Source organism: Pyxicephalus adspersus, chromosome 11 (assembly GCF_032062135.1).
Source record: "Pyxicephalus adspersus chromosome 11, UCB_Pads_2.0, whole genome shotgun sequence".
Lineage (NCBI taxonomy): Eukaryota > Metazoa > Chordata > Amphibia > Anura > Pyxicephalidae > Pyxicephalus > Pyxicephalus adspersus.
Window position 1 is genome coordinate 32,343,434 of NC_092868.1, and position 22,368 is coordinate 32,365,801.

The 22,368-nt window shown below is 36.3% G+C and overlaps 1 protein-coding gene across 2 annotated transcripts in view; it reads right to left on the reverse strand.

Annotated features, from left to right (window-relative positions):
* Positions 1-485: 485 nt before the first annotated feature.
* Positions 486-22,368, reverse strand: part of ANAPC4 (anaphase promoting complex subunit 4) — a 34,449-nt gene continuing 12,566 nt past the window's right edge. For both annotated transcript variants that reach the window (XM_072427165.1, XM_072427163.1), the window contains exons 6-29: positions 22,068-22,094; positions 20,299-20,343; positions 19,278-19,362; positions 18,088-18,192; positions 17,926-18,009; positions 16,952-17,038; positions 16,068-16,132; positions 15,911-15,953; positions 15,754-15,830; positions 12,364-12,464; positions 11,404-11,455; positions 10,038-10,093; positions 9,890-9,936; positions 8,383-8,439; positions 7,679-7,735; positions 7,153-7,246; positions 6,069-6,166; positions 5,925-5,986; positions 5,033-5,071; positions 4,831-4,932; positions 4,389-4,463; positions 3,867-4,037; positions 2,210-2,333; positions 486-770 (exon numbers count right to left, since the gene is read on the reverse strand). In XM_072427165.1, the coding sequence (XP_072283266.1) occupies positions 570-770; positions 2,210-2,333; positions 3,867-4,037; positions 4,389-4,463; positions 4,831-4,932; positions 5,033-5,071; positions 5,925-5,986; positions 6,069-6,166; positions 7,153-7,246; positions 7,679-7,735; positions 8,383-8,439; positions 9,890-9,936; positions 10,038-10,093; positions 11,404-11,455; positions 12,364-12,464; positions 15,754-15,830; positions 15,911-15,953; positions 16,068-16,132; positions 16,952-17,038; positions 17,926-18,009; positions 18,088-18,192; positions 19,278-19,362; positions 20,299-20,343; positions 22,068-22,094 (1,954 nt within the window). In that variant the 3' untranslated portion in view covers positions 486-569. The remainder of the gene's footprint in view (positions 771-2,209; positions 2,334-3,866; positions 4,038-4,388; positions 4,464-4,830; positions 4,933-5,032; positions 5,072-5,924; positions 5,987-6,068; positions 6,167-7,152; positions 7,247-7,678; positions 7,736-8,382; positions 8,440-9,889; positions 9,937-10,037; positions 10,094-11,403; positions 11,456-12,363; positions 12,465-15,753; positions 15,831-15,910; positions 15,954-16,067; positions 16,133-16,951; positions 17,039-17,925; positions 18,010-18,087; positions 18,193-19,277; positions 19,363-20,298; positions 20,344-22,067; positions 22,095-22,368) is intronic.

Here is a 22,368-nt window from a genome sequence, read left to right on the forward strand (position 1 = left end):
ACTGCTTCCTTCAGTTAGTCTTGGACAGCTTGAAGGCCCAGAGAGGTTGAGAAAAGAAAAAAATCCTTGCTTTTTCTGTAACTACAGCTTGAACAAGCTAACCTGGACTGTGTGTTCCAGTAATTTATAGTTGCTTGGCTGAATACCTAATGAGGTTTTCAAATCCTGTCTCACCCCAATTATATTTAAAGTAAACAGCTCTCTAGCCTTTTATGGTAATTATGACTACATGGGATCAGGTTGATTCTCATTTGTCTTAATTACTTTTAGAAGCTTGGTCCTTGCTCTCAAAGTTTTGGTTGCATGGTGAAAACTGTGCCAGGCTATCCAGCCTTACTCCAGGATGACTTCACCCATTAGGCCTCCTCCCTAGCTCAGTACTGTGCTTCTAGTTTGTTAAGTTCTAGGTTCTGTCTGTCTACATAGGTTTCTGATCATGGTCTTGGCCTTGCCAATTTCCATACAAATAAGACAGATGCAAAATATTTTACAAAATATTGCAATTTATTTTCTGGCTCTCAGAGTCAATACTATAAAACATTATAATGACATTTAGCATTAAAGGTAACTTAGGTTTCAAAACTCTCTTCTGTTACATCTGGAACTTGTGGAGAAGCATCTTTCATGTCATATGTGGAATTATTAAACTCTTCTTCTTCCCCAGTGACATCCTGAGCATGAGATTGTTCCTCCACATCCTCCTCTTCAGCTTCTCCATCATCTTCTACATCCATCTCAAAAACTCGGACGTGACGCAAGTTGGAACTTAGCTACAGGGAAAAAAATGTAATATTACTAACAGCAAACATATCTCAGATCCAAATTTATTTCAGTAAAACATATATAATTACAGCCAATCAGGCAAGAAGAGATGATGTTGTATTCAAGCGTACACTTTCTGTACAAGATGAAAGCAATGTTAAAATCTTCATTGGGTTCACAAATGTAATCTGTGCCAAGAACTGCTAGAGAGTTATAACCACTGAGAGGAAGTAACAAAGAATTTACAACAATTCCATGTATAGTTACATTTAGATAGAATAGCAACATAAAGGTCAGAGTTAAATGCTAATTTAGTTCTAGGGGTTACATAAAGAGCAAGTTTACCTATTACATCCACTTGCAGACTCTGACAACATTCCTAACATTGTTTATGCAGAACCAACAGGTTGGGTGGAAATGGAGTCAAACTGGAAGGGAATCATAAAGGTAAACAAACTTGCTCTTTACATTGCCCCCTGGAGTTATTTAACCATGTATCACTGGCAGTTTGTCATGGCAATATTAGAATAGACCTTTCTCTCATTATCAAGGAGAAATTGCTACTGCAAATATTACATAAAATAATACCCGGCGTGTGCAGAAACGATCTCTGGGGTTTACCGGGGACATTGGTGCGGGCGGGAGGCGGGAAATTTAAATAATTTTGTATTGGATTCAATACAAAATGGCTGTATTGAGTCTAATACAAAGAAATCTTTACTTAATATATATTTAATTATTATATATATATATATATATATATATATTATATAAGCTACTGTACAGTTATATAACATTATACACATTGTTTTTGTGTTTTTTTATTTTAAAGTTTATTATTAAATTTATTAAGTATTGGACAAACTTCGGTGAGTTATGCCTAAGAATTATAGCCTGCAATGTAAAATAAATTTCCATGCCAAAAAATGCAACACTTTTTGCATGGAAATACGGAGAAAATTAGAACGCTCGGCGTTCACGCCCCTTGGAGATTCCTGAGGGGGAAATATTTTGTATTGGATTTAATACAAACTCCTGTATCCAATCCAATACAAAATAATACAAAATATGTTTATGTGGTTTTGTCTATAGGTATGTGACGTTGCACTCTGTTTTAAAATTTACCACACTAGGGAGGTGTTTTAGAAAAATATATTACTATACAGTATACAGAATTATTGCGTTTTAAGTATTTTTGATTTATTTATGCATTTTTGTTTAAGATGATTTTTGTGTTCTTTATTTAATTTTATTATTAAATGTAATTATTTTTTTTACATGATTGTGGGTTTCAAACTTTATTATATTCAGGATATCTACTAGACCCTTGTTGGGACATATTTCGGTAAGTTACAGGTTTACAAGATAAAAAAAATTCATGAAAAACATAAACCACTTCTGGTACAGAAATCCAGACATCAGTAAAACGCCCAGGTTAAAAACTTACCACACAAGCCACTTTGCGTACACCATTTACAGACACATGCTGGGCTTTCATGTTTTCTAGTAGGCGCCACTGACCATCCAGGAATAATGTGTGGGTCTGTATGTCGGCATGCTGCTCTTCTAACCTGTGTCATTTCATAGAAATAGAATTATATGGTTAGTAAATGTACATACAGAGTCTGAGTGACTATAGGTGGTTCTTAAACTATTGCAATAAAATTACAAACCCTCATTTGATTGCAATACGTTTTTTTGACCAGTTTGAATAGATACAAAATAGGAAAAAACACACAGGAAGAAAAAAAGAACAATGTGGGTCATGTACAGTATAAGATTAACTTCATCCATTATGGATTAGGGTCCAAGAAAGCTATATGCGTCTTTGTACAGTCTGCATGGCTACTGGAACAAGTCATAGACTGGCTTTTTTACATGTTTAGGGACTGCAGTGGTAAAAGATTTTAAATTAATCAAGCTATTATATAACAAAAATATTGTATAATGCTTTTTGAGGGGAATCTTACTGCTGCAGTCCCAAAAACATGCGGTTAGATTATTTGGCTTCCCCCAAAATTGACCTTAGACTGTATTAAAGACATATGACTATGAATATGACATTAGATTGTGAGCTCCTTTGAAGGACACCTAGAGACATGAATATGGACTTCATACAGCACTGCGTAATATGAGGATATGAAGGTGCAATATAAATACTGTGTAATAATAACAACAAAAATAATAATGCTTTCTGTGGGAAATCTCACTGATGCAGTCTCGGATGTGAAGATCACCCAAACCTCCCCCTCAAGTGGACCTAAACCCAGCGTATACTAACCTGTCCTAGTTCCATCGCAGGTGTTGCCAAAATCTTCTTCCTTATTCTCTTTCTCATTCTGGTCTTTAGCAATCTTTATTGGTGAGGCCAGTATGATGTCCATGGGAAGCCAGGGTGTACTGGGAGTCCTCACCACCAATGCTGGGCACGCGCAGCGATTTTGACTGTTAGGGAAGTGTTCAGGTAGGCGAGTATGTTTTATTGCAAAAGGGACATTGCTTTCCCTTTCTGCAATAACGCCCTGCCATATTTTTAAAGAGAAACAAAAACTAGATCATGTGTCAACCTTACATTTTATTTGTGACTTGCAACTGCATAATACTGAAAGATTGTATTTAGAATTGTTAGTTGTTACATTTCTGCTTACTTGTCCCATGCATATATTGTCACAACTGCATTACTACTGCAAAAATAGGCTGTGGCAGCAAAGTATTACTTTATGCAAAAGGTATAGAGAGCAAATTATTATTTATGAAACCTATCTAAAGAGTAAACACCGTAAAAGTATGAGGATGGGTCAGCACAATATTTTTGTCTAAAAAACTCAATTTCTTACAAAATTTCAGCAGAATGAAATGACTGAATATATAGTAGAAAAGTAATTTGTTTAGGTAAATTACCAGTGCAGAGCAGACACAAGTTCTATGAACATTGGACATCAATAAGCAGCACAGTACTTGCCTCTCCATATTGAAAAATGTACCAGAAACTGAACAAATTTTAGTTGCTGTGCACATATGGCCAGATACAAAACTGAAAAAAGCAAGACAAAAAACAGTGCATGCATCCAACAGATTCAAAGGATTTGACAATGCCGGTTTACCTTTTACTTTTGTCCCTGACAAACTGGCAGTCTGTTTCTTCCTCAGAGAACACAGGAGACAAGGGGATCTGAGCCAATATTCTGTCTTTTCCCTCAGTTCCTGCGTTATCTTTTAGTATTACAGTTAAAACATCATCTTCAAAGAAACGTGCATCCAGACAGCTGTAGGTACTGAACAGAAAAAAAGGAATATAATGATTATTGGATAAATAAATGTACAGCCTGGTAAACTGTCCATTGTAAAAATCTTTTCTTAAAACTTTAGCTAACTGCATACAGGTTTGGACATCCCTAAGCCAAACAACACATGATGCTTGATCAGATACTTTTAAAAATGTATTTGTCCTCTTTTATCCCCCTTAAAGGAAAATAAATGGTTGTCTGATTACTGGATATTCCAGGCTTTGTTTTAGTAAAGGATAATGTCCAAACAGTTATACCTAGCCACAAATGAGAGAAAAGTACAGAAGTTTTAGGTCTGTTGAATTCTGAAGAATGTTATCCTAGTCATCTCATACTCACATTTTTTCTGGATTCTCCTCTGCGCTGCTGTTTAATGAGTTTTCAAACTTAACTGCTAGGAATTCATTTGTAGCTCTAAAATGACAAAAAGACAAAAATATTTTGTGGTCACATTTCCAACCAGTAGAGCTCTAAACTCCTTTGGATGTGATCTCCTTAGAAAATCAGGGACATACTACAGAGTGACCCCTGTAAAAAAACCCTTTGTTTTGTAAGTTATTAAACATACATACATAATAAACTAAATATATCACCTGATAAACTTTGAAAACTAAAAAAATACATATACTATAATATTATACTATTGAAATTTCTCTTCAATAATAAACCAACTGCTGTGTGAAACATCCGTAGGTACAAATGTATTAGAAAACTCTATTCAAGTGGTCACAAAATATTACAAAGAAGACTAAGCAACTTAAAGGGAATGTTCGAGTAGTACCTTGTCATATCTGTTGGTTGTCTTAAAATGAACAACTTTGTTTCTGAGCTTTCCAACATGCGAAACATCACATAATGTAGATTCTGTGACTTGTCGTTCCAGCTGAAAAAAATGACAAATAGTTAAGATTTAATTACTACAAGTATTAGAAACCTATAATAAAATCTACATGTTACACAACAGAACATTGAATATTTCTTACAGGAAAGGCAGGGAAATCAACCGTGGACTTGATTCCTCACTGTAAACAAAAAAATAGAATGACAGAAATGTTAATAAAATGTTGGAAAAATGCAACATTATTTCACAGACACTGATCCTAACAAATTAAATGTTTTCCAGAACAAGAATTTCCCTATTCTGCTCTCTTATGGGTCATTACTCAGGGAGGTATTAAGGACAGTGGTCACCACCCTCTTCTGTCCTGTGGGCCACTAAAATCACCGGCTCCTGACCGCGCATGCGTGGGGAGCTGGGTGTCAGTCAAAGGGGGCGAAACCTCCCCCAGAGCGACGTCATTATGGTAAAATCCCACCTACTCTCCGATCGCAGATCTGAGTCTGCAATGGGAGAGTGGGTGGGTTATGTCCAGGGACACAGCCCGCCCACCTCCTCGTGCCAGGCAACTGTACGGGGGACGTGGTCCGCGGCTCTGGCCGGTGCGCCCGCCAGCGGGGTACTTCTTCTGACCCTGTCAAAATTTTCTCGAGTACCACCGTTCGCCGACCGCTGATTCAGGAGGTGATTTTTCTCTGACAATATTCTAGAATAGTTTTAAGCAGCATATAAAGTAGGGAAGATGTACCTAAGGACATGCAATGCAGGAATCTACCTGCTCTCCTGTTGGATTTATTGTGTGGATCTGTACATTTTTTACTGGTTTTGGAATCTCCTCTAATAGGTAATAGATCACTAATTAGTTTTGGTCACAGGCCATACATATGACTATCCTTTTGCCACCTGCTTGTCTTTTCTGTGCTGAACTTTCACAGTTCTGTTTCTGTGTACAAAGCTTACTGTTCAATCTGACTGTTGATTTTATTATCATTATATGAATCAGAATGAGAAGAAACAATATATCCACCAAAACGTACCTTTTGGATTCATGATAAAGAGGAATGCACAGTTTTTGTTGAACAGACTGCCCTATAACATCCTGCAAGACACACAATATATAACTTTGCTATATTGTATCAAATTTCAATTAAAGTATAGAACATGTGAAAATAGGAACTTACAGCTGGTTTTACCAAACATTTATCAATGACAGTCTCCATCTGTTGTTTCACAAAGTGAAGTGATTTTTCAATATAGGAAGGGAACAGTAGTGGGCTTTCTATAAAAAAGATGCAACATTAGGCCCTGGAGCACAGTACTATTTACATACAGCACAATAGCAGTCTGAACAGATTTATTCTAATGACTCAGAAATAATTACTGAAGTAAAGAGGAACTATGAATGCATCTCCAGCTTATTCTAATCCCCACTTTAAATGGCACAACCAAGAGAGTGCACTGTGCTGAATGTTTTGCCACTGTAGCTGCTACGCAATGGTTGTCATTGCAGCTTTGGCTGGCATAAAACATATTATAGAGGCATCATCTACCTAGGAAAGGGGCAGCCAGTTCAGCAATGGTTTTTGTAGCACATGTGCTATCTGATTAGAGCCTAGTATTCTGTAATGTAAAAACATTTAATGCATCTTAGTCCTGTAAAAACAATGGTGTTTTGAATAAAAAACACCAGCAACCTTCCACCTCACGTACCGATCTATTTATGATTACTAACTAGGACTATTACTTTAAAGCGGAAATAAACAGTTAAAAGAATTGTAATGCATTTTTTCGATTTGCAGAAGGAACAGCCAATGTCCTTTCTGCAGTGCCATCTGCTTGTTCTCCTCTCTTCCCTCCCCATAGAACAGCGCTATATTTTTTTCGTCTTTTGTTGTTGGAAACAATCATGAAAGATTTGGGGGATTGTTTCCTACAACAAAAAAATCTAACGACTCAAAGCTAAATGAACGAGCACTGTACAGCGCCGTTCTGCTCTATATAGAAGGGAGAGGGGAGAATGAGCAAGTGGCATCCCACTGCATTCTCCTCCCTTAACTTTCATTGTGGTCTTTTGTCTGAATTTCATGGATTCGCCAGGACGGATCCATGAATGAATTCTGACGGCCTCTGTACACAATTTAGATTCTCGTCTGAGACGAGCCCTGCGGCTCATATCAGCCAAGAATCATCGGACATGTGTGCATAGCTTAAATATTTGCCCACACTCCATTGTTGTTGGTAATAGAAAGGTTGCCAGAAAAATACCTTTTAAGGGTTCACTGTTCTGAAGAAAATTGAACCACTGATTCCCTTCTGTACTGGGTGGGGATAGCAGGTCATCATCTTCATCTTTCAAATACTTGGAAATAAATAAGGCAATGTTAACTTACAGACTTGAAACTGGCCAAAAAAAAACAATGGAAAAGATTTTCAAATCTCCATTTGTAATATTTTCAAGGGTAATTACCTGCCTTAATTTGGGTAGGAGACACAGGCTGCCAGACAAAAAAGTCTACTGTGTCTTTTATTGCAGGAAAATGTTGTGATATCTTTAAAGAAATTATAGCGGCCCTTTCAGAAGGAATTGTCCAACTGGGCTATGCCATTGTAATCCTGGTTAGTCTTACTGTACTGTTGCTTAACAAAAGCAAACTAAACAGGAATACTGGTATCATTTTTGCACTATTACAGCCAAGCTGCCTAATGTTTTTTTAAAGCTATGTAAGTAAAAAAAACTTTTTTCAAAAAAGGCAAAGCCTCCCCCAAATCCCCCGAAGAAATGACACTTTACCTGGCCAACCCTTTCTACGTTGAAGTATTTGCCTTTCTGGTTATATAGTTCTGGTGCCTACAAAAGGAAATAGCTTTAATTAATGATTTGCTAACAATTTCCTACTTTGTCAAATACAGAAATATCAAGGATAGTAACAGCTGGACTTTAAGGTTTAGACCTTTATTACATATGTAAAGCCACCTTTGTAAATTTGAATGCAAGTAGGACAAGATCCATACGTTTCTGAGAAGCTTTTGCAAAGCTTTCTAAAATTCCAATGATCCCCCAGCCTCAGGTTGTAGAAAGAGTTCTGATCCATTATCTAGCTCAATAGACATTCATCGTGGGGTTTTACTACATGGATATCAGGTGACATACAAAACATAAAAGTGGGCCTCTGCATCAAGTATGAATAAAACTTTGGAGGTCAGGGCATATGGTTAGCAAAACTTTCTACAGACATTCTGTTATCTTAATAATATGGCAGTATATATAGTAAGTTTGCAATTGTTAGCCAAAGTAATAATCTGCCACATCAACATGTCTAGTTCATCAGTACCGACTTTCTGTCTAGGTCTTATTTATGACTTTTCAAGTTAATCTGCTTTAATAGCCGTTTGCTACATTCCGGGAAATAACGATGTTTTATACTATAAAGGTGTTTTTTGCCTGTATATATTTTAAACAAGTAATATCATTAAGAAATATGATATGATACCTACTTCATTAAAATGTTCTGTTAAAAAGTCAGCCACAAAAGTGATGTCTTTTTGCGTCATCTACACAGAAAACAAAAGTTTAAGCAATAGGGTACTATATACAATTCACAAACCATTTAAATCTGGGACAAGTAATCAGGTTACATAAATGCAAAAGTACCATGATTTAGAAAAACAAAAAACAAAAAGTACATCCCGTTTAAACACAGTAGTGTCACTGTCCCTCAGAGGGGATCACAATCTAATCTTCATACTTCATATGACTTTAAAACATTCTAAAGCAGGAGTGTCCAAACTTTTTGCAAAGAGGGCAAGATTTGGTGAGGTGAAAATGAGGAGTGGGGGTCGACCATTCAGCCTGACATTCTATTAACCATTAACGTGCACTGGCAAGCTTGGCCACTCTTCTCATGCTAAGCACCATGATAGTTTCTTTGTGTTTTATTATATATATATATATATATATATATATATATATATATTTATATATACACACACATACATACACACACGATTATGTTGCTGAGTATCTAACAGTAAAATTCAACAATACCAGTAACCTTAAATTTTTTTAATATATATTTTAAAAACAAGCGATAATACAGCACAAAATGCGTGGAGGATGATTCATGCAAATGTGGTTTGATTGCCTTGCAAAATGTATAACGGTTAGTTACTCAGCAACATAATCATGTGCGTCTATTTATAATTATATATATATATATATATATATATATATATATATATATATATATAGCCTTTAAAGTTCCTAATTTTACTTTTTCTACTATTTGTTAATTCTTGTATTTGGCAGTTGTAATTTTGCTGAATTAAATGTGGGAGATTCCAGGTTTGTTTCTTCTTTGTGTTTTACACTGCATAATTGGGGAGCTGTGCGTTTCTTCTTTGTGTTTTACACCGCATAGTTAGGGGGGCTGTGCTGTATTGTGCAGTGTTGTGATTTGTGCAGAGAATCCCCTACATTTGTAGTGGGCTTGTGCTGCGCAGGACCCACACGGACCACGCCCACTTTGATTCAATAAAAAATTCTCTGCATGGAGTCTGGTGTCTGTGCAGAAAACTTTTCCTGGACTCAAGACTGAGTCCTAGGCGAGATTCAAACCTAGGACCTAACGGTGCAAAGGCTAGAGTGCTAACCTCTGAGCCACCATGCTGCCCTGTCATCAGCCATTTTCATTTGTATTCCATGTTTTATCCCTGCAAGTGCCAATGTTATTAAACTGCCATGAAGCTACCATTTTCCTCTCCTAGCTGGGCTGACATTACAGTGACTTTGCGACACTGGAATACCAACCAGCCTTATAAATCCTGCCTGCTAGACTACAGCATTCCTTCCCTCTGCAACAAACAGCTATTCCCTATTGAAATGCTGGTGACTAGAAAAGCCTGCCTATACAGTGTGAGATGAGCAGAGACACTAAATTTCAGTTTTTAATCACTTTTTTTTAATGTAAAAGATATTTTATCAAGATATACAAATCTATCCTACCTTATTCAGCTCTGGTAGAACATGATCTTCTGACATCCGTAACATAGCTAGAAAAGCATGATAAACCCGAATCATGTAACAAAGATGCATTTACTTAGCATACAGGAATTTATAATCAAAATTAAATCAAAGAGAAAAAAGATCTTACCTACATAAAGCCATCGAAAAAATGCCTTAAAGTTTTTCATTCCACTGTCTATAACTCTGGAAAAAAATGTGAGTATTTAAATCAAGACAAGCACACAAATCTATAGAAAGAAACAAAAAAGTAATCAGTTCAGAGACTGGTAATAGGAAAGCTGATCTCAAAGGCACCTAATCTCTGCAAAATGTACAGTTTTAGACAGCTTGGCCATACTGATTCGGTATGAGTATAATGGAATTAACCCATTTTATTCTTTAAAGCCTACCTATACTTACAAAATCAACTTTGGCTTAAGAATAACATAAGCCAAAGTAAAAATCATCTGAATACTTTTTTTTCAGCTTGCTTTCACCTTTAAACATTAAAAACAAGTTCTGTCCCAGAGGTCAGCAAACTTTTTTGGCCACTAGGCCATTTCAGGGGTAGGCAGGAACACACTAGGCCGGACTATCTCTCAAGTCCCGCCCTAATGGCTCTGCCCCCCACCAGGAACACCCCCTGAAGGGAAATACCTCTCCTCTGCAATGCATACGGAGGAGAGGGAATGTTCCCTATTTACCACGGTGGCAGGAAGTGTTAACATCGGCCACAATAAATAGGGAAGGGAGTCGCTGCATGCGGCTTCGGAGCTCCAGCCCTGGTAGTTTGTTCCGGCTCCACCGTGGGTAGCAGGACAGGATTGGGCCGGATCAGCCAGAGGGCGTTAGGCTGGAACAAACTACTGGCTAGCCCGTATCTGGCCTAAAGACCGGAGTTTGCCGACCCCTGGCCTAGGCGGTGAAATGCATTCCTGGCAAATGCCATTATTGATGGGAGTGTTTCTAATCCACTCTCACTGCCCTGATTATGCAGATTTTTTTTCTTTCCTCTTGGGACTCATGTCACTGGAGTGCAACTTCTCAGTCTGCAGCTGCTTCCTGCTTCTTTTCAGCTTGTGAGCTCTGTGCAGAGGGCTCCAGCTAGTGAGGGAGGGGGAGGAGGTGGAGAAGAAGGTCAGGGGAGGAAGAAAACGTAAACTTGCCAGTCACAAGCTGGCCACTTCTAAACACTTCATAAATCATTATATTTTTCATGGATACAAGCTGTCCTAGCCAGTGCCACCAGGGAAAACTGACATTTTAGTGCAAGTAAGTGAGAATAGATCAATAATTGAAAGACTAGTTTTGAGTATATAGTTCCTCTAACAACTGTAAATATGGCTGACAGCCAAAGATGAATATATTTATATGTAAGCATTGTTTGCAAACATGCATAAAGAAGAGAATTTATTTAAAGGCTTCTTTTAATCAATACAAAATTCTCACAAATAATGTTTAAACTCTTAGTAGTACCTAAGCTTTGCATATAGTATTGGTGAAATAAGACTTACTGTAGCAGCTCATTTGCTTTAAGAATGAAGGAACCAACAGATGTTATTGCATCTGTAAAAGAGAATTTTTTTAAATAAACACAATTATATTATTGTCAAAGTTGTGCTAATTTTAGACTTACATTTTCCACATGGTTTGTTCACACAGGTGTAAGAACAAACACAAAAACAGGCAAGATAGTGTGTTCACACTCTGATTTTTTCTGAGGTGTTTTATTGTGATTTTAATAATCCCCATTTGTTTTATATAAACAAAGTACCATGCAGTTTGTTACATTACAAAACAGTCAAATATATTGAACTGCATTAAAGGAATCCTCCTTAAGCACTAAGCTGAAACATGTTAATTGCTTGCATAGCAAAATTATGATGGTAAAATAAAGATAATAATAAATAAAGCATAAACAATAAACAAAATGTATGCCTATTAGATCCTCACTACTAAACAGTTATCATTCTAATCAGTAGTGATGAGCAAAATGTCCATTTCTCCTTCAGCCAGTGTGTGTGTTTTCCACCTTTCCGACCATTATCCCACCAGTAATCTAGGGGAAGCTTTTATTTAGAAAAGCCTCTACCACGCCTATCTTTACAGAATTTCACTCACAATTCTTTATTTTCAGACTGAGAGGTGCAAGGCTTAGTTTCTGTGTGATGTATTTTGTCTATGGCCAAGTTTGGGGACATATTACCTTACCATCAGTCCTAATGTTTTTATTATTAGTATATCTCACAGAGGTTCCTACTAAAAGAAATTTTGGCTGCAACTCTACTTTATTGCAATTGCCCAAATGTCACAAAGTGGTCTCTTTTTTCAGTCGGCTTGCTAGAAGTATGACTGTGTGTTTGTAGCAGTCGGAAGAAAATATTATAAAAATACAAAGAATGCACTGGAATTGATGTTTCTTACGCAAGTGTTTATGTATCCCAATAAATCAACTTGATCATCTAGCTGCATACCTTCAATTGCTTTGGCTTCTAAGCCAAGAGATTCATACTTTTGTTTCCACAAGGCCATTCCTTTTAGTTCACTTAGGTGATAGAGCAAAACTTCAGCGCCACTGCAAAATCAAAGAATCTCCTTTCATTCAAATAAACAAAAAAAAAAACAAAACACTTGTGTAAAAGAAACTATAAACATTTTTAATAACTATTTTCCTAAATCAAATTATTTGATTGCTATAGGTATTTAATCTTTTTAATCCTGAATTCCATACAAATAGATAAATTTATAGAATGCACACATATATGGGTCGGTATTTATATTTTTGTCAAAGAATTTGTGTTTTTGTTAATCCAGGCATTGAATTTTAAACAGACTGGACAGCTGGGATAGACTGGTGATCTGAAAAACTGCAGTTATATATATATATATATATATATATATATATATATATTATAATTTTATGACACTCCTCCTGACTGCATGCACACATGGATAGGCTCTTCTCCGCCCCTTGCTCCCCATAGTACCACTTTACCAAAGGAATGAAAGCAACCACCCTTTCCCCTGCAGGTGTTCTTTTTCTGTCCTCGCTCCAGGACCAAACATTTGTTTCCCCTACCTCTCAGGGTTCAGCCTCTCCAGGGGGAAGTCCCATTGCGGATGGTAAATTCATCAAGTTTTAGGAACCCTGGTGCCGAGGGTATGGTGATATGGAGCTTAAATAGCCCTTTCTTGCGGGTAGGAGAGCAGTAAGGCAAGTTTTTTACCTGTTTTCTGTGGTTCAGGGAGTCAGCCAATGTCACTACTTGATTGACGTTCTTTGCTGACAATATCCAAAACCAAGTGGAGAGTAACAAGAAGACAATTCTGCAAACCCTGACCCTGGTGAACTATCAGAAGTCAGTTAGGGCCTACGCAGAGAATAGAAATTTGAGGATAATATTCAATAGGGTGAAATCTAGAACACTTTTGCCTCTGTACAAAGTGGAACAAATGATAGTGTGGGCTCAAAGAGTTTTAGAGGGGCCAACACTGCCAGCGAAAAAATTATTATTATTTTATTAAAATTATGCAGGTCAGATCTTCTACATTACCAGACAAAGTGGAACAAAGATGGTCTATTTGGTGTTCATATAAGCAGATCATTTCTTAACCACAAGTGGCCTCTGGGAAGACACAGTTTTTCAAGTCGATAGACCTGCTTGCATCTCCAGTTATGTCCAAGTGCCAGCAAATAATCGCTGTGACCCTGGCACGAGAAAATTATTTTTTTTTCCCTAAGTTTTAAAACCAATAGCCTTGAGAGGTCTTGTGAAAATAAGGAAGGATTCAGAAAAAGCAATAGTAATTATTTCGTATTGGTTGAACGTGGAAAGGTGTTAACTTTAATTATGATGGCTACTTCTTTTATTCTTTTTTGCCAGGACTAACTTTTCCATGGCCATTAGCAGTATTCTCTCCCTGACTGCCTGGGACTGAATGCCAACTTGCTGGAAGGCAGAGGCTCCTAGCATCTGGTTATTCCCTGTGGTGGCAGATATGCAGCTCAAAGCTTAAAAACCTCTATGAATAGATGCCACAATATATAGAAAGTTTTTTTTTGTATAGCAGAGATCAAGGGTTTTCTTGGTTAACCCATCACCAGCACAGTTTCTAGAATGTTCGGCATTCAGCTTCAGACAAGGTGCTCTGGGTTAACTTTTTTAGGTCCAAGTGTCAGCCCCCACAACCACCAAGTGGGTGGATTGTCTTTTGCGTTGACAGTTCTTCAAAGTAGTTGTAGTTGTGAAAAGTAATTGTTTTCAGCATAGGACTTGCCTCTGGTCCTACAAGTTTTCAGGGAACTTCCCTACCATCCAGTCTAGGTCTGCTCAATAAGAAAATGCACTTAAAAATGAAAAAAATGCAAATTAAATTCTTGACTTACTGTGACCATGATAAGCAAGGTTTCAGAACTATGCACCCCCATGGAAAGGAGCCAGATTGCACATATCGTCCTGAAATATATATGCATCTATCGTTGAATGTCTTGTTTAAGGAGTATCCTGTTTATCACTCCAACTGAGAAGTAATTTCTCACCATGGAGACACTCATTTTCTGAAGGTTCTCATGAAAATGAGGAAGATTTTCTTCATTTACCTACAGAGAAACAATGATTTTATAGTTGTGAATGTTCTAGTCAGCCTCTTTTGCAATCCTTAATGGAGCACACTGATTTTGCATTCTAGGGTTTTTAACCCCCCAGGCTCTATGATTAAAGAGGATTTTTAAATGCAAAAGTGGTACATTTAAAAATCCTCTTAAATTTAAATTTTCCGCCCAGTCCTGCCTACCTCCCTGCACAGTCCCGCCCTTCAGGCACACACTCGTGAGCAGATACCCGGCCGGCATCTGCTTCCCCTACCCTTGCGTCCCCAATGTTCACACGCGGGGGATGCAGATGCCGGCCGGGCATCACCAGCTTGTAGATGCCCAGCATTGGCAGGAGAAGAAGACGCTGACATCGCTTGAGGACACCCTGGGCACCGCTAGAGGACGCCACTGGAACTGGGAACAAGGTAGGAGTTTTAACCTCCCTGGAAATTCCACCCTGAGTGTGGCTCGGGGTTACTGCTTTTTGCATAGAAAATCCATCCCAAGCCACACTCAGGAACACTGCCAGGGAGGTAAATACCATGTGGTATGCTTACATCATGAGGGCTTGATTCTGTTGCAGGAAGTCAAGAGACATTTAACTAGGAAAGGGGAAACCTTATAGACTTTATTTACAGTATCTACTGAAGTGATATGTAATTAACCAGTTGGAAGTCTTCCCACATTCATTTAGTTGTATAGGTTGGAGCTTCAGCAACCTTGGGGCTTCTATTTGGCAGATGGCGCTTTCTAAAGAGTAACTTTGTTTCTGTGGCATTGTTTGTTAGTTTCTTCCCTCACTTTATATTATCGCTTTCTACATTCCATGTGTGCATGCTGTCAGGAGGAGTGTCAGGAAAATTGTCATACTTACCTGTAAACTCCTGCTGACAGCATGTTTCCCTCCCTTCCGGTCGTGAGCTTGTTAGAGAACACGTGCAGGGCAGAGGGAGGTTACTTTTATTGCTTTGGTAAAGTGGTCCTATGGAGAACAAGGGGCGGGGCTTACCCATGTGTGCATGTTGTCAGGAGGAGTTTACAGAAAAGGAAAATTACAGGTGCTCTACTAGTGATACTATTTTCAAATTAAAACTGCACATCGCCCTTCTAGATAATATCCTAAAATGTAAGATGTGAATCTCTGCTGTTCCACTTTAATTTAACCTGGTCTCTGTTTTTTTTTCTAAATAAGATTTCTATAGTTTGAGAAAACCCATACTCCTGTGAGAAAAGTTTTGTCATTAATGTTGACAATGATATGCTAACATACCTTTGTAAATGGCTTATTACAAGTTTCTGAATAGTGGAGTATGAAGATTCAACCGACTGGCCAAGCTTCTTTAAGCCCTGAAAGCCACACATGTTATTATTCACCGTAGATCTTCACTTTATAAATCAGAACAAGAAAATACTAAATTTATACTCACTTTAATAGTTAGCTGATTCATCAGCAATCCTTGGAGCTCTGGACTAAAATGCCAGACATAGATAAGAAAAAATATATTGTCCATTGAAAAGTAACAGATTACTCCTAATATTAAAAAATTAAAAACTAAAGGAATATTTTAAGTTTAAAGATGTTACCTGGCTTTACCCCAAAGGAGAAGTTGCATAAATTCGTCTTGCACAGAGGTTGTGGTATTTTTTTCCTAAGAGTAATAAAACAAGAAAGAAAAAAACACTTTAAACAATTGTCAACCAGTAAATTCAAAGCACAACAGGACCTAATCTTATGTTTGAAGGACAGTGAAAATTTGATGTTGGTAAAGTTCCAACTTTAGAACACAGAAGAATTGTTGGGTGAATCTGCAGTGAATTTGCACTGAATCTTTATATACAGCACAGTATGTGAAAATAATTAAATTTAGTACACATTCTGTTTGGCTGTGAAATTTATATTATTAGAGAGAAATAAATAAGACAAACCAGAGTGCATTGAACCCTTTGTTATAATAGCTTAAGATTAAAAGCCATATGCCCTGGACAAGAATCAAATACAGTGATACCTCGGCTAACAAGTGGCTCTGCTAACAAATTTTTCGGCTAATACTGTATATGGACTCCGTTAACGAATGAAAAAAAAAAAAAAAAAAAAGCAGGAAGTAAGACACCCGATAACATACTGCATGAAAGTATGTTAGGAAAGTGAGAGAGAGACATCGCTTTGACCTATATAGAGAGAGTCTTCCAGAGTGCCACAGAGAGAAAATCTTCTCATACCAGTGGCTGTGATTTTGAGAGGTAGGTATGATTTATAACATTTATTCTTTACATAGGGACGGCCATATATATATGTCTTGGTTGCTGGAAGACACTGAGCTGCTTTGTGCTGTTGGAAGGAAGAGAATGGGATATACATATGGCTGCTGTGGGAGGTGAGAATTATTTATACTGATGTGACCATGGTGATAAAAGAATAACACAAACAGAAATGATAAGCTAAAATAAATAAAACAATAAAGACTTACTTGGACAAACTTTGTTAGCCGAGAATCCATCTGCATAAGAATTTCTTCCCAAGCTTCACACATACAAGTCAGAGACAAATTTAAATACTAAAAAAAAAATAAGAAACAAAGCTCTTCAGATAAGACTAATAATTTAAAGCACTTTAAGCAAACAAAGAGCACTTAAGTTGGTATTAGACAGGCAAAAGCCCTAATAAGGATGACAAGTAGAGTGCCATCTGTCTTTAAATAACTTCCATGCTAGACCCACCAAAACATTTATCTCAGCAATAACCTGTGAGCAATTCCTGAACTATCTTTCACAATCTCACATGCTTGCAGTACCAAATTCTTTTTTTATAGTATAATCAATACAGATTTTTTGATCCCTTCCTCCAGTGGCAGTTTGTTTTTACCACAATCACTCAGCCACCCCAATCAACTGTGAAAGAGACAAAGGGCCAGAATTATTAAAGCTCTTCAAGGCTGGAGAGGATACACTTTTATCAGTGCAGCCGGGTGATCCAGCAAACCTGGAATGGTTTTCTCAAAAGTCATTTGCTATTTATTTGAAAATGTTTTCAATCCCGGATCAGATCCCTTCCTTGTTTCCTGGATCACCCAGCTTCACTGATGAAAATGTATCTTCTCCAGCCTTGGAAAGCTTTAATAATTCAGGCCCCACATCTCTGCCAAGTAATGTATTGTTTTCAGAAAGTCAGACCTGACAGGTAGGCAGACACTGCAAAGGGGACATCAACAGTGAAGCACCACTAAGCAGGAAGCATTGATTACACATTCAGAAGGAAAATGTAATAAATAAATTAAAAAAAAAACACACAAAATTTAAATGCCATTACAAAGGCTTTAGTTTACCTGAAATGTAAAAAAACAAATCAAAACACAAGTAAGTAGTGTTCAAAAAAATACTATTAGGACATGCACGCTGTATGGAACTAAAAGCCCAATACATTTTGTTTTAATTTTCCCTTTACCTGACGCAGAGTTGAAATGTGGGTAAACTTTCGTGCCATTCGGGTAAGCTCAGGTAAATAAGAAGAAAGCAAGCTAGTATCCAACTGCAAGATAAACAGAAGGGTTAAAAAGGAAAATTTGTGTTTAATGAAATCGTTTTCAGCTATTTCTCTTTAGCTCACCTGAAAATATGTGATCTCTGGAGTAGTGTTTGTTGAAAGCTCAGTAACAACAGCAAGGGATTTTAAGTCACTTGACAAGCACAGGCCAAGGCAAGATCCAAACACCTAAAATCAAATACATTTAGATTAATATATTTAGTACTATGAGTACAACAGCCAGCAGTACTTAAGGATTACTAAAAGCCAGTCACAAACATATGGGTCCAATCATATTTCTCAGTTTCATGGTGGAGATATGTTTTCTATTGAAATGAATAGAAATCCAAATTAGTGTTTATGTGTGGTGTCATGCACTGACAAGTGCCTCGATGCATTTTTATGTAAAACATACAAATAGGTTAAATATTTGGCAATGGGGAGGGCAGTGCAATATGTATATCATAACTTTTTTATTAAATAATAACTCATTTTCTGTTCAGCTTTTGGATGGTCTCCTAATACAGTGCAGTCACAAATTGATGACTCCCTGTAATAAACATCCTAAAAGAGAGATCACAGCTGTACTCAGAAGAATCACAGATGGTCTTTTAGTAATGTGGATAATCATAAATATCAGCAACCTGCTGACAGAAACTTGAGGGTTATGGGCATCACTGAAGACTAAAATGCTGAAACTGCTGTAGCCAATCATCTGTAACCAAGATATGTAAAATGTAAGGTAATGGTGTGCATATGTGTTGTTATTATTAGCACTACACCTGGAGGACTAAATTAAATGATTTGTTTAATGTATGCATAATAGCATAGTCTGGCTATTTTTGATTTCTGTTGTAGGTCAGTTCCCCTAATGATGCAAAGAAGCCTGCTAACTATAAATGTAATACTAGTAAAGGCTCATTTATTCTTAGCTGTGGTGAACTATATTTTGAATGGAATCCTAATGAACAAAAGCAACATACCTGTAATACAGGATATAATGAAGTGTACTATAACCTATGTTAATATTTAGGCATTAGGATGCATTGGCAGCCCATTTTTTTTAAACATTAGAACATTAGGAACCCATTTAGTTATCTGCAGCATTTTACAGCATCACATGACAAGTGTTATGTTGCAAGAAAAATAAAATAATGTTTATGAAAAGGAGACAGGATGTATTTGTTTACTGTAATAAAATATGACCCCTAAGACACATGAAAGACATATTAAAATATGACACACAGCATAATAAACTGCATAAAATAAATTACCTCTGTGATTGAAGCAATCTTGTACATTCCATAGGCATAGATTTCAATTTGTCCTGATTCACCTCCAAGGACCAAAGCATTGAGCCTTGCAGAAAAGTATGAATAAAAAAGTTGTATTATAACTTTTTTTTTAATTAAAATTCTCTACACACTAGGAATCCCCAATAAAAATAATAACAGATAGCATTAATTTTTGCAATAGGCTTTTAATGCATTTTAAAATACTGCCAGAACTCTGTGGGGTACATATATAAATAAATAAAATATATATTTATACATAAGATTATATTTATAATTTTACTGTCATTTCAGCTGAAAGTTTGCCGACAGCCACATAAATCTTTCTACATTTCTTGTTTTCGTGCATATGAAAAAAAATGGCTTTTTCTGCCACCAAGGCAAACTGCCAAGAATGCACTTCAGTCACAAAAGGAAAAATAGGCACATTTTAGGTCAAATTTACAGGGGGGAATACTTTACAAATACCCCCTAATGTACCCTGAACTGCAGAACTCTATTGCAGGGCAGTGAGTGACACAGAAATATATCGCTAATGCTGATGGCCCTTTGCTTAGGCAGTTGTGCCAAGGGTATTTTGGCTAAGCCGTGTGCCAGAGAAGATTCCAATATAATTTAAATTTAACTATAAAATTAATGCCAGAATAAGGTAAAAAGGCTAGATACAATGAAAAAATAAATACAAGAATGTAGATGCATTTATATATATATATATATATATATATATATATATATATATATATATATATACATATACACACACACACACACACACACACACACACATATACACATACATACACATAATAAAGAGGAGGTTCCACTAAATAATTTGTTTATATTTCCTTAAAACCAGTTAGGTTACCTAAACTGGTACACTTTAAAATAAAGTTTACCCAAATTCCAATATTTCATTTTAACTTGTAGATGTAAAATGTAAATATTTTCATTCACATAGCATAACATACTTGAACAAACACACACTATTTAACTGAACACTTACTGAACATCTCCCAAAAGCTTCTGTATTTCATCAGATTTTTCTTCACTACAAAATAAAATTGTTCATAGTTTAAGAAAAAACACAAAGTTCCCAATTTACATCCAGAGAAAAAAAGGAGAGGTTTGTGGCTCACACTTTGGTTCCAAAACTAATTTGTGTGTTGAGTACAAATAGTAAAAAAAAACATTGATACAATTCAGTGACCATTCCTGTTAAGCAATCCACAGGATTATAGATTGAAATTTAACATGCCTTCTACAGAAGTTTCTAGTTGGTTGTTAGTTTAAATGTACAAGAAAGATTTTGAAATAAATATGAATGTACTTACAGTGTTGGTGTAAGCAGATCAAGACATAAAGGTGCAAGGATGAAGTTAGTAAAATATAGGGAGATTTGGTTGTAGCAGCAACTGTATCTAAGTAAGAACTAATTAGTTAGTGCATTTAGTGTACATTTGGACTAACAACCAACTGGAAACTTCTGTATAAGGCATGTTAGGTTTCAATCTATACATCCAATTGATTTAATTAATATTTTAGAATAATATTAATATTACTGCTAATATTATTGAAATGATACACCAATTGCCCATGCTATGAGAATAACCTACTGTTGACCTACTATTGTTATTTGTGTATGTATGTATATATATATATATATATATATATATATATATATATATATATATATATATATATATATACACACACACACACACACACACACACTCACACACACTCACTTTCTTGCTGAAATGTTAATATCTGCAGATCGATAAGCTTGTATATTACCATATCCCTGAAGAAGCCCAACTGCAGCGAAATGCGTCAGATTTTATACAGCTTAAAACACGGTTTTTACATATTCTTTCTTGACTGATCGAATTTGTTATCTTGTTAGGAGCATATCTGTATAGCACCAAACAAAATCATATCCTGTGGATTGCTTAACAGGAATGGTCATTGAATTGTATGTATGTTTTTTTCACTATTTGTACTCAATACACAAATTATTTTTTAAACCAAAGTGTGAGCCACAAACCGCTCTCCTTTTCTTTCTCCGTTTCTCTATTGACCACTGTGAGAGGTGGCTCAACCCTAGATATATCAGTAAAGGGAACAACCATCTCCTATTACATTGTTCCCAATATACAGTTAAATCCATAAATATTTATACAGAGACTACTTTTTTCTAATTTGGGTTCTGTACATTACCACAATTATTTCTAAATGAAACATCTCAGATGCAGTTGAACTTGAACTTTGACCGCATGATGTCTTCCAAATCTTCCACATACAAGCACTTCAAATCAGCTCCATGCCTTATATCTGCTTAATTGATAATGACATAACAAAGGATTTGCCCACACCAGTCCATGAAATAGCCTTTGAGTCAATTGTCCAATTACTTTTGAGCCCCTGAAATGAAGTGATTGTTTTAAAAAAGGCTTTAGTTCCTCACATTTTTATGCAATCTTTTTGTTCAACCCACTGAATTAAAGCTGAAAGTTTGCAGTTCAACTGCATCTAAGTTGTTTCATTTAAAATTAATTGTGGTAATGTACAGAACCAAAACTAGAAAAAAGTTGTCTCTGTCCAAATATTTATGGACCTAATTGTATATCCTCAATTGCCAATTCAATAAAATTTTTATTTAATAAACCAGAAAATGTGAAATTTACATAACTGAATTTGAAAAGCAAAATACAGGTACCATTGTTATTATTCATTATAATATTTGCATCAATTAAAACTAAAAAACAAACTCACCTAAAGATTTTGACAGTAGCATTGTAACTAGAAGACAAAAAATACTAATTATACATTTAAGGGCATATATCACATCTACATTTATTCTTCATCTGGTCCTGAACCTAGAAAAGCGTCACAGCCTAACTCAAATTCATTTTTTTTTTACATAATATGTGTCAGTCTTCTAAGGTCTGACATGCCTCTCCAAAAACAAACACAGCCACTGAATAACGCATACTGGTCTGACTAAAACCCCACAATATTTTCAACAATGCTTAAAATTCCAGAGCAGTGATTTTGGATGGAGCACAGTGCCGTG